The 15,582-nt window shown below is 33.3% G+C and overlaps 3 protein-coding genes across 3 annotated transcripts in view; 1 reads left to right on the top strand and 2 right to left on the bottom strand.

Moving 5' to 3' along the window:
- Positions 1 to 2,430, top strand: part of LOC104782564 (E3 ubiquitin-protein ligase SHPRH-like) — a 10,077-nt gene extending 7,647 nt beyond the window's left edge. The window contains exons 19-20 of the mRNA XM_010507528.2: positions 1,301 to 1,556; positions 1,660 to 2,430. Of these exons, the coding sequence (XP_010505830.1) occupies positions 1,301 to 1,556; positions 1,660 to 1,950 (547 nt within the window). The 3' untranslated portion in view covers positions 1,951 to 2,430. The remainder of the gene's footprint in view (positions 1 to 1,300; positions 1,557 to 1,659) is intronic.
- Positions 3,109 to 4,261, bottom strand: LOC104782562 (ubiquinol-cytochrome c reductase complex 6.7 kDa protein-like). Its single transcript, XM_019245007.1, has 2 exons — positions 4,053 to 4,261; positions 3,109 to 3,381 (listed from the first exon to the last, which is right to left on the bottom strand). Exons 1-2 carry the CDS (start codon positions 4,167 to 4,169, stop codon positions 3,325 to 3,327), a joined length of 174 nt encoding a protein of 57 aa, XP_019100552.1. The 5' UTR covers positions 4,170 to 4,261; the 3' UTR covers positions 3,109 to 3,324.
- On the bottom strand, positions 4,399 to 6,544 carry LOC104782561 (rhodanese-like domain-containing protein 7). Its single transcript, XM_010507526.1, has 5 exons — positions 6,086 to 6,544; positions 5,700 to 5,951; positions 5,517 to 5,615; positions 4,965 to 5,252; positions 4,399 to 4,884 (listed from the first exon to the last, which is right to left on the bottom strand). The coding sequence occupies exons 1-5, from the start codon at positions 6,485 to 6,487 to the stop codon at positions 4,498 to 4,500; spliced, it is 1,428 nt and encodes a 475-aa protein (XP_010505828.1). The 5' UTR covers positions 6,488 to 6,544; the 3' UTR covers positions 4,399 to 4,497.

The following is a 15,582-nucleotide window of genomic DNA, read 5'->3' as shown; positions in this document are numbered from 1 at the left end:
TTAAGGTGATGCGAAAGGAATATGCACATGCAAGGGCTTTGGGTAGGGCTCAAGCTCAACTCCTACGAGCCTACGATGAGATTAACATGTCAACAATGAGACTACAGCTTAGAGAATCTGAAGATGACACATCGCTCTATGCTTTGAGCCAAGATGAGTTAGATGTTGCTAGTGTACTGAACACAAATGATAAATTTATGGCTCAATCCTCGTTGCTTAGTATAAAAGGAAAACTTCGTTATTTGAAGGTAAATCTGTAACCTTTAGTGTTTTATATCATGCGGAGAAGTCATTTATTTCTGTGTTACTATCTAGAAGTTTACGTGGAGAGGGACATTTGACCACATCTATTTTGCAACTCTAGCTCCAGAGCTGTACCCATTTCAAATCTATATATTCACAAGAAGCTTTATTTATGTCTTTGTGATTCTTCTCTACTTTGATTTTGTATAAAATATTGAACAAGTTTTTTGCCGTTTCAGGGTTTGATGAAATCCAAGCAGAAACAAGAATTAGAGAATCCAGATCGTTCCTCACCCATACAGGAAACAGTCAAGGCTTCAGATCCTGTTGAACAGGATGGCGAAAACCTTCTTAAGAGAGATGAAGCATGCCCGATATGTCAAGAAATCCTACGGAATCAGAAGATGGTTTTCCAGTGCGGGCATTCCACTTGCTGTAACTGTAATTACTTTGACCTTTTGATCATTTGATGTCTATCTAATGCATCTTCCTGAACCAAACTTCAGAATGTTAACAATATATACTTCTTTGTATTCGTTGACACAGGCTTTTTTGCTATGACTGAGCGAAAATCTGTACAAGAAACGCAGCAAAAGTGGGTGATGTGTCCAATATGCAGGCAACATACAGATGTTAGAAATATTGCATTTGCTGATGACAGACGAGACAGTTCTTCGTCAGATCAAGATCACAAAGACAATGAAGCATCATTGGTGGTTCAAGGTTCATATGGAACAAAGGTTAGTATCCTTGCTTGTAAGATTAGTGCACAAGAAGTACTTCTTTTCTCATCTGTTGTTTTGGGGCTGTAGATCGAAGCTGTTACTAGAAGAATCTTATGGATCAAGTCAAGTGACCCACAAGCGAAGGTTCTAGTTTTTTCCAGCTGGAAAGATGTTCTTGATGTGTTAGAACATGCCTTCGCTGCCAATAGCATCACCTTTATCCGGATGCAAGGAGGCAGGTAATGTAGTGAGAACTTTAATGATGAATCCATCGAAAGTGGCATATAGGTAACCTAAGGGATGTTTGTAACTTTGATTCCATGGAAATGCAGGAAATCACAGACAGCCATTAGCAAATTCAAGGAATCTGAGAAAGAAACCCAAAAGACAAACTCCCATCCAAAAGACACAAAATCAATTCAAGTCCTATTGCTTTTGGTGCAGCATGGTGCCAACGGTCTTAATCTTCTAGAGGCGCAGCATGTAATCCTGGTGGAACCGCTTCTAAATCCGGCTGCGGAAGCGCAAGCTGTTGGTCGTGTTCACCGGATTGGGCAAGAGAAACCTACTCTAGTTCATCGTTTCCTGGTTCGTGTATCTGCTTTGTTTGCCACCTTGGTCTTGTACAGCTTCAAGATCCTACCTGATGCGATTTACTTTGATCTTGACCTCTCTTTTTCTATGGAACCAGGTAACGGGCACAGTGGAAGAAAGCATCTACAAACTGAACAGAAATAAGAATACAAACTTAAATTCATTCAGCAGCAGGAATACAAAAAATCAAGATCAACAGTTCTTGACACTGAGAGATCTCGAATCTCTATTTGCTTCACCAGCAGCAGAAACAGCAGAGATGGAAGAAAACACGGGAGAAAGACAGAAGAATCTGAGAGATCTACCGCCCTCAGTTGCTGCAGCATTAGCAGCCGAGAGGAGAATGAAGGAAAGTAATGCATCTTCATCAACTACAAACGCATCATGATCATGAAAAAGGTTGCAGAAAGATTGGTTCCAGCCAAATATATTTTGTAGCGTCTCGCTGTCTGTACATAAGAAGATGGTGAAGAGAGAAGCAGTCCAAAAGTAAACTCTTTCTCTCGTGTTGTCTACATTCATAATGTAACTATAGCAGGCTTTTTAGAAACTTAGGCAAAGCATAGGACTTTTTTTTTCATTAATTCATTGTATTGCAAGTTTGCAATAGATATTGGCATATTGCTGCGTTAGGATTATATCTAAAATAACCAATTAAATTTCCAAACAATCTGCTCTAAATCTCCATCATCACAAGACTCTTATTGTCCATGCTCTTATGTACTTTTATGGAAATGAGAACATAAGATAAATGCAAAACTGGTTCTCTTTTCAAATAACTTGAGTAATGTGCTTTTCTTTTGTTATAACATTTGAGAAGACAAGTCAGTCTACCACATTGAAGAAATGAAACCACAAATCCCCAGAAAAGAACCAAAAATTTATNTGGAACCAGGTAACGGGCACAGTGGAAGAAAGCATCTACAAACTGAACAGAAATAAGAATACAAACTTAAATTCATTCAGCAGCAGGAATACAAAAAATCAAGATCAACAGTTCTTGACACTGAGAGATCTCGAATCTCTATTTGCTTCACCAGCAGCAGAAACAGCAGAGATGGAAGAAAACACGGGAGAAAGACAGAAGAATCTGAGAGATCTACCGCCCTCAGTTGCTGCAGCATTAGCAGCCGAGAGGAGAATGAAGGAAAGTAATGCATCTTCATCAACTACAAACGCATCATGATCATGAAAAAGGTTGCAGAAAGATTGGTTCCAGCCAAATATATTTTGTAGCGTCTCGCTGTCTGTACATAAGAAGATGGTGAAGAGAGAAGCAGTCCAAAAGTAAACTCTTTCTCTCGTGTTGTCTACATTCATAATGTAACTATAGCAGGCTTTTTAGAAACTTAGGCAAAGCATAGGACTTTTTTTTTCATTAATTCATTGTATTGCAAGTTTGCAATAGATATTGGCATATTGCTGCGTTAGGATTATATCTAAAATAACCAATTAAATTTCCAAACAATCTGCTCTAAATCTCCATCATCACAAGACTCTTATTGTCCATGCTCTTATGTACTTTTATGGAAATGAGAACATAAGATAAATGCAAAACTGGTTCTCTTTTCAAATAACTTGAGTAATGTGCTTTTCTTTTGTTATAACATTTGAGAAGACAAGTCAGTCTACCACATTGAAGAAATGAAACCACAAATCCCCAGAAAAGAACCAAAAATTTATTCAGCTCCACGCCAAAGAGGCGATAACAAACTTAGAAACAGGAAAATTCTCCACTTTATCTTAAATCTTGGTGATTTTCTCACTTTTCTTCAACTGGAGGTGGGTCAATGAATGTCTTCTTTATCCAATCAAATGGCTGTAATGATAAAGAATATGTCAGATACAAACCAAAACGAGTTCAGAAAGAAGATTAGTACAAAAGGGTCATGAGCTTAAGGGCCTAATCTCTTCGTAACACCAAACCACAGATTGAGCACATTGTGACAAACAAAGAATCTAATTCGTCCAACCAGTGCAATTCTGTTCTCATTACAATGAAGCTGCGTAAAGCAAGGAGCAATAGAAGCTAAAAGACTACATAAAGAGCCTAAAACTAAAAGCAACGCATTTGTGAATTTTGTAAGTGGGAGACTAATCTGAATGAAATCGACATCAATTTGTACATAGAAAACAAATTGAACAAGTTAATTCCGAGTACAGATACAACACCATTTACAAAGATACAGACTACCACCAAATCGAATCAATCCTTTCATGAACAGCAATTATATGTTAACGATGCTCATAAAAATACCGCCTTTACAGAGAGTTCGAGGCAAGTACCAAACTTTGAAAGTGTTAAACAATCATCAATTATGAAAAATCACATCTTTCGTCCAAATCAAGCTATCAATTTTACCAGAGATGTAAACAATAGGCTAAGGAGAGATCCCAGAATAAGAACAGAATTCGTGAAACCCAAATTTGAAGACAAAGCTAGCTAAAAAGATCTATTGCCGGAGGAACAAGAGATCGAGACAGGCTTACTTGGACAACCCAGATGGCACCGGCTGCGGCGGCGATTCCCCATCCAGCGGCGGCTTGAATATCCACCGGTTGGATCTTTGGCTTCACGACCTTGAGTAAACCAGCTGTTCCTGCCATTACTGCTTCGATCTCTCTCCTTCGCTTTCAAAATTCCGATCAAACCCCACTCAAAAGATCTCCTTAAAACGAAATGACGATAAATCAATTTGAGGAATGTTTCGACATTAAAAGACCTAGTCAAAGGTCACTATTACACTTCATGCCGTCTCTTGTGCAAACTTAAACACCATGCCGTTTTTTTTACTTTTTTCTTATTTGTTGATGTGCTCTCAAAGCTTATATCAACTCCAAAAGAACAAAACAACTATATCAATTATCAAATGTAACAATGCAATAATTTGGTTTCAAGAAGGAACAACAAAACAAATATCATACAATCAGAATGTCATTCTAATATTGAAGAACCAAGCTTTGCATTGTTCTTCTTCCTTGGACTATCTGGTTTAGTGGCTGGTCGACGACCCTTGTCAGGACCACCAATTACGCCCCATTCCTCAAACTGTGTCTGCCTCGCTCTTGCCCTTTCTTTCTCCTCTTCGGATTTCTTGGAGTAACAGTACGGACAAGAGACTGCATACTCGTACTCTGGAGATTCCATGTCTTCATCACTTATAGGCTGCTTGCATCCATAGCAGAGTTTATGTGTTCCTTGAGCTAGACCATGTTCCACGGAAACACGCTTGTCGAACACAAAGCATTCGCCTTCCCATAAACTCTCTGTTTTAGGGACTTCTTCAAGGTACTTTAATATCCCACCTTTCAGATGATACACCTGATGGAAAAAAAATGGTTTTGATCTTTAAGTACCTCTGAAAATCAACAGCTCAATGGTCAGATGTTGTATTACGTTACCTCTTCGAAACCTTGGCTAAGAAGAAGGCTTGAAGCTTTCTCACATCTGATTCCTCCAGTGCAGTACATAGCAATCCGTGGCAGCGTCTTCGGTTTTTCAGCATTGTCTTCTTTATTAGTGATATCCTTTTTCTCCACATTTTCTTGCGTTTCAATGCCTTCTTGCTTCAACGCAAATTGATTCTCCACCCAAGATGGGAAATTCCTGAAAGCTGTGGTACATGGATCTACAGCTCCTTTAAACTTCCCAATTCTAGTCTCATAGGTATTGCGCACATCAATCACTACCTTAAAACACAAAAGTAATTCGACAATTTCAAAGATCTGTTATCATAGATCTACAGACTATGACATACCAAGAGTAAACAAAGACAACATCATAACTTTTTCTCTATGCATAGACATTCTATTCAGAGTGAACTAGAACTTGAAAGCAAGATACACAAACACAGAAGCAAATACAGCAAAATAATATGCGTCCAACATGTATAAACAGTTTTCACTGTGTTCTTGACTAAACTTGCTACCAGATAGAAAAAAAAGAGGTCTCACAGTTTCTGGATCACTGATCAGTTCATTCCATTCTTCAGGGCTCACATATGTTCCAACTTTTTCAATAGGTGAGACACTGGGCATTCCAAGCGTAACAATCTGCACAGAGATTTCAAAATTAAAACAACTCTTGATAAACTACAAAACTCAAGTCTTTCAACTTCAAAGAGACAAAGATTGTACCTCTTTCTTGAGTTTGACCCTAACATGATCCCATCTAAACGGAGCATCTTCACCAGCTGCAAGAGGAGAGCTACTGCTATGTCCATGGTGAATTGCTTCTTGTTCAGGACTCACAGGTGTCTCAATTTGCCTCAAACCATTCAATCTGACATCTCCCTGTATAAACGCCAACACTCTCTCCACTGATTCACGAATCCCACAGATACTTCCATTGATCCCTTCTGGTGCAAGAATGATTCCACCTGAAACACGCTGATGAAACAACAACAACAACAGCCCTACCTTATTACTGCTTCTTGCTCAATACAACACTAAGACTGAGAAAAGACTTAATCTTTCATATCAAAATATCTAAAATTTGGATTGAGATAGAAGAAACGACATACCAATTCTTCGCAGAGATCCTTCAAGGGCTTCCTGAAATCAGCATGGTCAGGCAGATTAGCGAATTTGTAGAACGAAACCACAACGAGCGAGCCTAAATCCGACTCGTCAGATTCTGGTCTGCTCGAAAAGCACTGAGTATTCGTCGCCATGCTTCTCCCGATAGCTCCAGCGGTTGAACAAGCAACCGTGGATTTGAGAGATGAAGAAGAAGAAGGAGAGGAAGAGAGATTCTGGGGTTGGGATTGGGGGAATAGTAACTCCGGTTTGGAGTTTTTACCGACTGAGCTCGAATTAACGCCGCTACTAGAGAAGGTAGAGTGTGAGTGAGGCGGTGGTGGTGATGAGAGCATTCTAGCGGCGGCGAGGGACGGTGGAAATCTCCAGTGGCAATACCGTAGCATTGAGGTCCTCAACTAAACCGGACTAAACCAAAATGTGGGTGTTTCAGTACAAGACCGATTCATCTTTTACGTCTTTTAATATATATATATATATATATATATATATATATATATATATATTTATTATTATTAAGAAGTTCTCAAATTTTAAAGATATCATATCGTTTTTTTTTTTTTTTTTAATTTTCCTTCTTTTTAGATAGTAAATTTGAATAAAATAAATTTTTGGAGATTGATAAATAAAATTTAAATACACTTTAAATTTTTTTTACAAATTTACTAAATTCAACATGTTTCCATTTATATACTTTTTAAAATGCACATGTTTAACGTCGTAAATCTTCAGCAGTTAAATCATACGATGTTTTAAAATATCGATCATTAATTAATTGAGATGCAAACAACAAGTCATGATTAATTTGACCCTAATTAAGCTAAATGGATGAGGCAAAGATTTTAGTTGAAGTTGTGCTTGATCAGTGCTTGACAAACCTTTTCCAAATTGTATAAGCAAATGACGTATATGTATATTTTATGCAATAGAAAGTATTACAAAACTGTATCTGAGAAAATAGAGTATAGTGGATAGGTGATCCATGTCCATGTACTAACTATTGTAAGATTTTACACAATTAAGTTTTAAAATAGCCAAGTATATTATTCATAATATTAAACTGTATGAGTATGAGATGCGAACACAAGTCACGATGCTAGGCAAATAATTTTAATTTATCAGTGTTTGACAAACCTTTTCCAAATTTTGTATAAGCAATATGACATCAAGAAATTGAAAGAGTGTTCACAAACTCGCTCTGATTACACTAACCTTGAGGTAGAAATAAAGCATAGACGGGATGTCTCTGAGAACATCGGTGCCCTAATCTCTTACAGCCTTTGAGTTCCACTGGTCATTACCCTGATGACCACAATAAATTGCAAGCATAAGCTCTTTTTCAACCCATTCACCATGGTTGTTTTGCAGTTTATACCATCTAGGTGCCACTGTTCAATTGGAAGCACTAATTTCATCTTCGGTGAACGCGATAACTTTGTTCCATTCAGGATTCGACATTTCCAAGCAACAATTAGTGGCTTTCTTCACATTTGCAATCTTTCTTCACATTTGCAATCTTAATCTCGACAGGAGCGTTACAACGGCGACATGTCCCCAAACCCAAACCCTTGGCCTTCACCACATGGACGTATAACAATTTCTCATATGCAGCATCAACCTTGTTTGTATCCCCAATAAACTTTTCTCCATTAATGATTCTAGTAGTTTATAGATAGTACTGAAGTTGCACACATAGCTATAACATGTTGGCAATATTTACATATTTCTTCTAACAATATTTAGCCGAAGTCAAAACTTAGCAACTAATATAATTTTGTCAAAAGTTTATTTAGATTATCCATATGGCTTGAACGTCATATAATCCTAACAGGATTTCAAACTAGTGTTCCTATAAATCTAAAAAATTATCTATATGTGTATTTGTCAATTTTAGACCAATTTCATACTCAGAATTCGCATATGCAATGCTATTTCTAAACAACGGTTACTAGATTAATATTTTCAAATTTATCAGTTAGTAATTATGTCAGAATAAAATTGTGGATCTAATTATTGTTTTTCTTCTTTTTGGTAAATATACCATGTTGAGTTTTTAACGTTTATTCTATTTAATAATCAACAAAATCAAAATTTTTATAAGTTTTGAAATGACAGTGGTGGATCAGTAGCATAAATAATAATTTTAGAAAAGTCGAAAAACACCAAACCTTTAAACATTTTTTCCTAGAATTAATATATCAAGTGATAATTTACATAATATAGACAATTCTTTAGTTGGCCACACTGACATATTTCTAGTTACACAAACTTTAGAAACAAATATTGTTCTAACACCACCACACAAAAAAAAACAAAGCTTTTAACGTTAGTTTATAGGGTGTGTTATATTTTTAGTACATTTTTGAAACTTATTTAGCAATGTAGTATGTTCACTATTTGTAACTGGAAAAGTAGGGTGTGTGAGAGAGAAGGTAATAGAGATAGAAATCTGAGTGTGCCAGAGGGTTGTGTGTTAGATTACTTAATAACCCCCGTCGATGGTTTTGCGGAAGAAGGAGGAGAGAGAGACGCGAGAGGAGAGAAGAAAGGAAGCAGAGAAGTTGAAAGTGGGTCAGGAAGGAAAGTATAATTTTGCTTTTATGTTTCTTTCTCTTTCTATATATATTATTTCTCTTCAATCATGTATTATTTTATTTTTAGAAAATTTCTAAGATACAGAAAAATCTATATTTTTTTTTTACAATTTGATATGAATTTTGTTTAATATTTTTAAATATATTATATTATCCGTATACTATTTTAAGTGTACAGATGTCTGTACACATTATTAAGAGTACAGATGTCTGTACACATTATTAAGAATACAGATGTCTGTACACTTAAAATAGTATACGGATTAAACAAATTACATTTGTACATTTGATCTGTACACATTATTAAGAGTACAGATGTCTATACACTTAAAATAGTGTACGGATTGAACAAAAAATATTGTCCAAAAAACATTAATTTTCTGTGTAAATAGGTTATATAAAATTAAAATTGCTAATAGTTGTTCAAAGTTATAGTAGCATAGTGGTTAAAGCTGTTCAGTTTACTACATTGTTATAGGGTCAAACCACACTAGATGCTAATTTAAAATTTTGTTTAAATTAGAGGGATAAAATTGTAATTACACTTATGGCTTCTTCTTTCCAGCAAAACCCTAACGCTGCCGCCGATGGCTGTAATTTTTTTTTTTTTTTGCTTATAGTTTTTTCTTTAAACTTAACCAAAATTCATAAATCTATCATTAACTTAGAAATTTATAACCAAATTCGATGTTTAACATGGTTTTTCTCTTGGTATCAGTCATTTTCAAGGAGGAATAGAAGAAAAGTGATTGAAAAAAAAATTGAATTATTGAAGAAAAGATCAGGAGATGAAAATTAGTTTGTTGGAGAAAATGATGGACCAAGAGATAGAAGAAGAACAAACTTGCTAATCATTCGAGATTTAAAGGAAGATTCTTTAATCTTTCTCAATTAAACTTTTGTGATCTGTCATTTTGGCAAATTGTGTAATCATGAATGAATCAGAGAAATCATTATTTTTGGTTTGGTTTAGCGGAGAAGACGATAGAAACAAAAAATAATAATAATAATAAAACTTTTATTTTATAGAAATTATTTGTAAAATGCTCAATAGCATGAAATGTAATTTTGAATGTTATTGAATGACAAAAAAGAGAGTAAAACAAAGCCAAATAGTGGTCAAAGTCGTTTGTTATAATTATAAATAGTAAACGTAATAATTTTTTAATTATGGTTGTAAAACGTATGTATTTTCTAATTATCTCTAGTTTATATATGGGTTAACTAACAATATGGCATCGGTTTAGTAAACTACCCATGCCGTATTCATGGGTGACGTAAAATTTCTTTGCGTCATTTAGAAAACAGCCGTTAAAATTAACGTCTAAATTCTAGCGTTGCTTTTTCGTTTTGGTATACACGTTGCTTGCAAAACCGATGCAATATGTCCATTTACCATTTTGTACAATTATTTTGTTTTCTTGCTAAATCAATAAAATTGTGAATTTGTGATACAGAACGACAATGGACTTAAAATGAAATAACATAACCAATTATATATTATTTAGTAAGAGCTATAAAATACCACATCAGTGTAGGAATATTTAGTTACATGAATTCCCAACGAGTAAAAAAAAATCTAAACTAATTAAACAAAGCGGTTTTCTCTTCATATATTCGACTAATTCTAAAATTGCAAAATTTTCTTCTGTATATAATCTATTCATTCTAATTAAATGTATCGCCTAGAATGAATCCTGTATACAAAAAAAAATATACATATATATATATATATATATATAAACTTTTGGAAAAAAACCTCAAATGGTTTTTCCGAAGATACCATCAACTCCATGATTTCGTTTATCTAAATCTTGCTAAATAATTTCTCAATATATATCTCAATTCATTGTGCACGTCAGCATCAGACGATTTATTATGCCTAATTTGCATAAGTTTTAAAACGTCGTTTGTTCGGCTTTCAGTATTTCCATTTGTTTCTCAAATCTCTAGATTTAATTTAATCCGAGACACCTGAGTTTCTCTCTGGATTATATATACATTTATATTAGCTTACATAGTTTTCCAAAATAGATATGTGGTACATTAGTTTTGTAAAAAATCATTTTTAGCTTTTCAATCAAACTCATATTTCCATAAATAAAATAAAATATATATATATATATATATATATATTTACCCATAATATTTCCCCATATATAGTCTTCCAATATAATTGCTGCATGCATGTCCCCATCGTCTGTCTATACGAAGCTTCCTTCATGCTTTTCTTCTATTTGTTTTCCAGCTCCTTTGTTTGTAAAATGACAACTATAATAAAGTGTCAATAATCTTTACTATCACCAGTACAAACATTTATCTACGTATTACAAAAACATATATGTTCTGAATTCTTCGTTATTTTCTAACGGAAACGTATATGAATTTTGAAAAACTGTATATAGTAAAACAACATATAGTAAATATTTTTGGAGAAAAGAAGATATGATGTAATTTTGTGTAATCATATGATTCATCTTTCGTTCTACGTTATAAGTTTAGCTCGAAGTATTTTTAAGGTTTAATAATTCTGATATATATTCCATCCGTTTTTTTCTTTCACAATTTTACGGTTGCGTCGTTTCTTTAATGTTGTCAATTGGAACATAGACAAAATAAGATTTTGAAAACGTGATATATATGGTACATGCCGTTAACAACACATATCTATCAAAATTTTAAATAAGTGTATCAAAACCCTAGCTATTGTTATATAATACTTGACACTTGGCAAGTGTATCAAACACTAAAATCAAATTATAAGGAGCTGTGGAACATGTAGAGCATAGTGAGTTAGTGAGACAACAAAAAAAAAATCTGAGGTGTATTTAAGTTGATTCATCAATCACTGAAAACTCATTCTACTCATATTTATTATCTAAAAAGATTTTTATAAAAATAAATGGGTGGGAAAAAAAAAAATCTTGAGTGAAGAAGCAAAGTTAAACATGGAAGTCATTGGAACGATCGGAAGCACCAATGGTCGTCCATATCAATACATGGTTATAGCTTGGACAAATGCAATGGACAAATACCTAACAAAGATTGTACCGACCAAGAGAGATCCTGAGTTCAATGAAGTGCTACAAATTTCTCTAGATAAGAATTTTCCAGCGAAAGCTTTATTTGTAGATGTCTTCAGAACGAATTCAGATGGCCTCTACTTCGTTGGGAGGGGAAAGACATTGTTTCCAACGGCTATAGATAATGATTTTTACAGGGAAGTTGAGCTCTCTGGTTTTGTGGAAGACGGGTTTCTTCAATTGTCATTAAATCTCAATATTTTTGAGGTACGTATTTGGTTATGCTACATGATGATTTATCACCTATGGTTGTGTTCTGAATTTAATCTTATTATGAATAATGTATAATCATTGTAATAGTTTATCTTATATCGTACGTGCATGTTTGCATATGTACTAATGAGATAAAATATGAATAATGTCTTTGGATGTTCTAATGATTGAATGTTTATTAACGGGCCTCTCTTCTCTTCTTCATGATGACTTATATCATTATCGATCGATGGTTGTGTTGGAATTTATTTCAATTAATAATGGTTCTTTTACTACTGATTGTATGAATCATGGAGTTCAGGCTATGTGTTTAGCTACATTATTACAAAAAATGTACGTTCAGTGTGTTAATGTATATTTGTATCTTTTCCGAGGATTTAATGTTGTACACTATAAGAAAACATGTAATTGCCGACTGTAAGTTGTGATTAAAAATACAGTCGCTAAATTTAGCGACTGAATTGCGATTGTTTTGCTACTAAATAACTACTAAAATAAAACAGTCATCTAGTAGACGCTAAAACGTAGTGTGGCATTTTTTGTGATCCGTGAAATAAGGGTCTTTGCGAGGTAAAATGAGATAGTTTATTCAAAACCTAAAAATCCAGTTTTACAATCAACAAGGTATATATTATTCAAGAAATTCGAACAAATCTTTACTTTTTCTCAAGGTTAAAGCCAATAATCATCATTCATCACAAAGTACATGATAAGTGAAAATAGGGGTTAATCCATTCTAAACACACGAGATCTATGTATCAGTTTAAAATTCTAGAGTTTATTCAACATATGACGAAAAATATATCATTTATATATTAGCTGAAACCTATTTTACAAACCTAACTATAAACTTGTAACATATTATTATAAGCTGAAACCTAACTATAATCTAGTTACAAAAAAAAAATGTTATATGTCGTCACAATATAAATTGAGAACAAGTCCTAACAAGAAAAACAGGTTTTTGGTGTAGACGATATCCTCACACTACAAAAATCGTGTACTGTAGCATCATTTTATTTGTAATATATTCGGATAAATAAATTAGGCTAACACGAAAACCCAACATGTTCAATGGCTCAAAAGAGTCTTCTCTGCAGAAAGAAAAAAAAAACATGCAAAACCTACTATGTTTTACACAATTAAGTTTAAAAATAGCTAAGTATATTATTCATAAAAATTAAAGACTGTATGAGCATGAGATGCACAAGTCACGATTTTGACCCTAATCAAAATGGATGGGTAGGCAAGTAATTTTAATTTATCATTGCTTGACAAACCTTTTCCAAATTTTGTATAAACAATATGACTTCATGAAATTGAAAGAGTCTAACTCATAGGTGTTTAACTATTGTAATATTTTCTAGTTAAGTGCTCACGATATATATGCATGGTTAGTGACCACTCGCTTAGAGATATGAGATATGTAACTGCACAATCTCATCACCACTCGCTTAATTAGACATTAGAATGTACGTTCGGAATGTGCATAAGCTCCAATAAGAAAGTGTTGTTTTTTTTTTTTTTTTTTTTTGGGCAAACATAAGAAAGTGTTGTATGGGTAAAAATTCTAGGCTTTTCTTTTTTATTTTAATAAAATATTATCTTAAATAACAAAATTGCATGCCATTTTCATAACTATTTTGTGCCACCACATCCATTTCTCTAATTTCCTTTCATTTTGTAGCTATCTTACTAGTTTCAATACTTAAGATTTTGAATTTTATTCAACGGCATTTAATGTTTTAATGCATTTTTACATATATAGTTTTGACTATATTATGTTATGGATGGTAGTCAAACGTTATAATTAAGAATTATGACCAAAATAGTTATTATATATAAATAAAACTTTGAATATAATATTAAAAACACATAAATTTTTTTTTAAGTGTTTTTCCATATTAAATAATTTCAAATCAATTTGGTTTGTTAGTTTTTATGGTTTTCTTACTTCCAAATGGTATTAAGAAGAATTCAACATTTTTCTTTATTCAAACAATATTTAATACTCATTATTTATCGTCTATTTTTATGTTTTTTGAACAAAGAATAATGATGTGGAACACATGCATTAAAAATAATATAGATGGAAACATATCAAATCTTGTGAGTTAGCAAAAAAAAATAAAAATAATTAAGATGTATTTAAGTAGAATCATCAATCACAAAAAAGAACCATTCTACTCAAATACAATATTGAAAAAGAAGAAAAAATGAGCTGGGAAATATTAAAAATCAAGAGTGAAGAAGTAAAGTTGAACGTGAAAGTCATTGGAACAATCGGAGTCACCAAAGGTTGTCCCTACGAATACAAGGTTCGAGCTTGGACAAATCCAAAGGACAAATACGAAACAAAGGTTGTAACGAGCAAAGGAGATCCTGAGTTCAATGAAGTGCTACAGATATCTCAGGATAAGCATTTTCCAGCAGAATTTTTGTATGTTGCTGTCTACAAAACGAATTCAGAAGGCACCTATCGCGTTGGGAGGGGTAAGATATGGTTGCCAACGGTTAAAGGTAAAGATTTTTACAGGGATGTTGTGCTCTATAAAAATTTTCACAGGGTTGCTGGGCTCTATAAATTTGCGGAAGCCGGGGTTCTTCAATTGTCATTGAATCTCAATGTTTTTGAGGTACTTCGTGATGTTATCTATATTCCGTGATTTTACCATCTATGGTTGTGTTTCTGAATTTGATCGATCTTATTATGAATAATGAATCATTGTAATTAATAGTTTATCTTATATCGTGCATGTTTGCATATGTACTAATGAGATATAATATGTATAATGGAATTCAATGAAGTTGCTTGATTTATAATGTCTTCGGATCTTGATCTAATGATTGAATGTTTATTAACGACATCTCTTCTTTTTTCATGACTTATCATCATCGATGGTTGTGTTGGAATTAATTTTGATATTAATTAAATAATTATGGTTTTTATATATTACTACCGATGGTATATATATGGATCATGGAGGTCAGGCAATGTGCTTAATAAGCTACATCATTAACAATAAATGTATATACAATGTGTTAGTGTCTTTGTATCTTCTTACATTTTGATAATGCGGTTTGGTGATTCGTGAAATAGTTTATTCAAAATCCTAAAATTTCACAATTTACAAGGTCTTATTCAAGAAATTATCACCAAGTACATGATACGAATTCGTGTTAGTAAAGTACTTTTATATATAAATGAAAATAGGGAATCCCCATTCTAAACAGACGAGATCTATGTATCAGTTTAATAGCGTTTATTCAACATATGACGACAAATATATCGTATACGTATTAGCTGAAACCCATTTGACAAACCTAATTATAAATTTGTAACAGATTATTATGTATGTTCCAAAAAAAAAAAGAAGTTATGTGTTGTGCGCCGTCGTCAAAATATACATTAAGATAAATTAAGTTCTAACAAGAAAAATAGGGTTTTTGGTGAAAGACGATATCCACATATTCGGATTAATCAATTAGGGTAACACGAATACACAAGGTTCAAATTAGGCAATTATATCGTCGATTATCCGATTTTTGATTAGATTTATTCTGTTTAATCAACGAATTGAAATTATGACA

This window comes from Camelina sativa, chromosome 4 (genome assembly GCF_000633955.1).
Source record: "Camelina sativa cultivar DH55 chromosome 4, Cs, whole genome shotgun sequence".
Lineage (NCBI taxonomy): Eukaryota > Viridiplantae > Streptophyta > Magnoliopsida > Brassicales > Brassicaceae > Camelina > Camelina sativa.
This window is presented reverse-complemented; position numbering and strand designations above follow the sequence as displayed.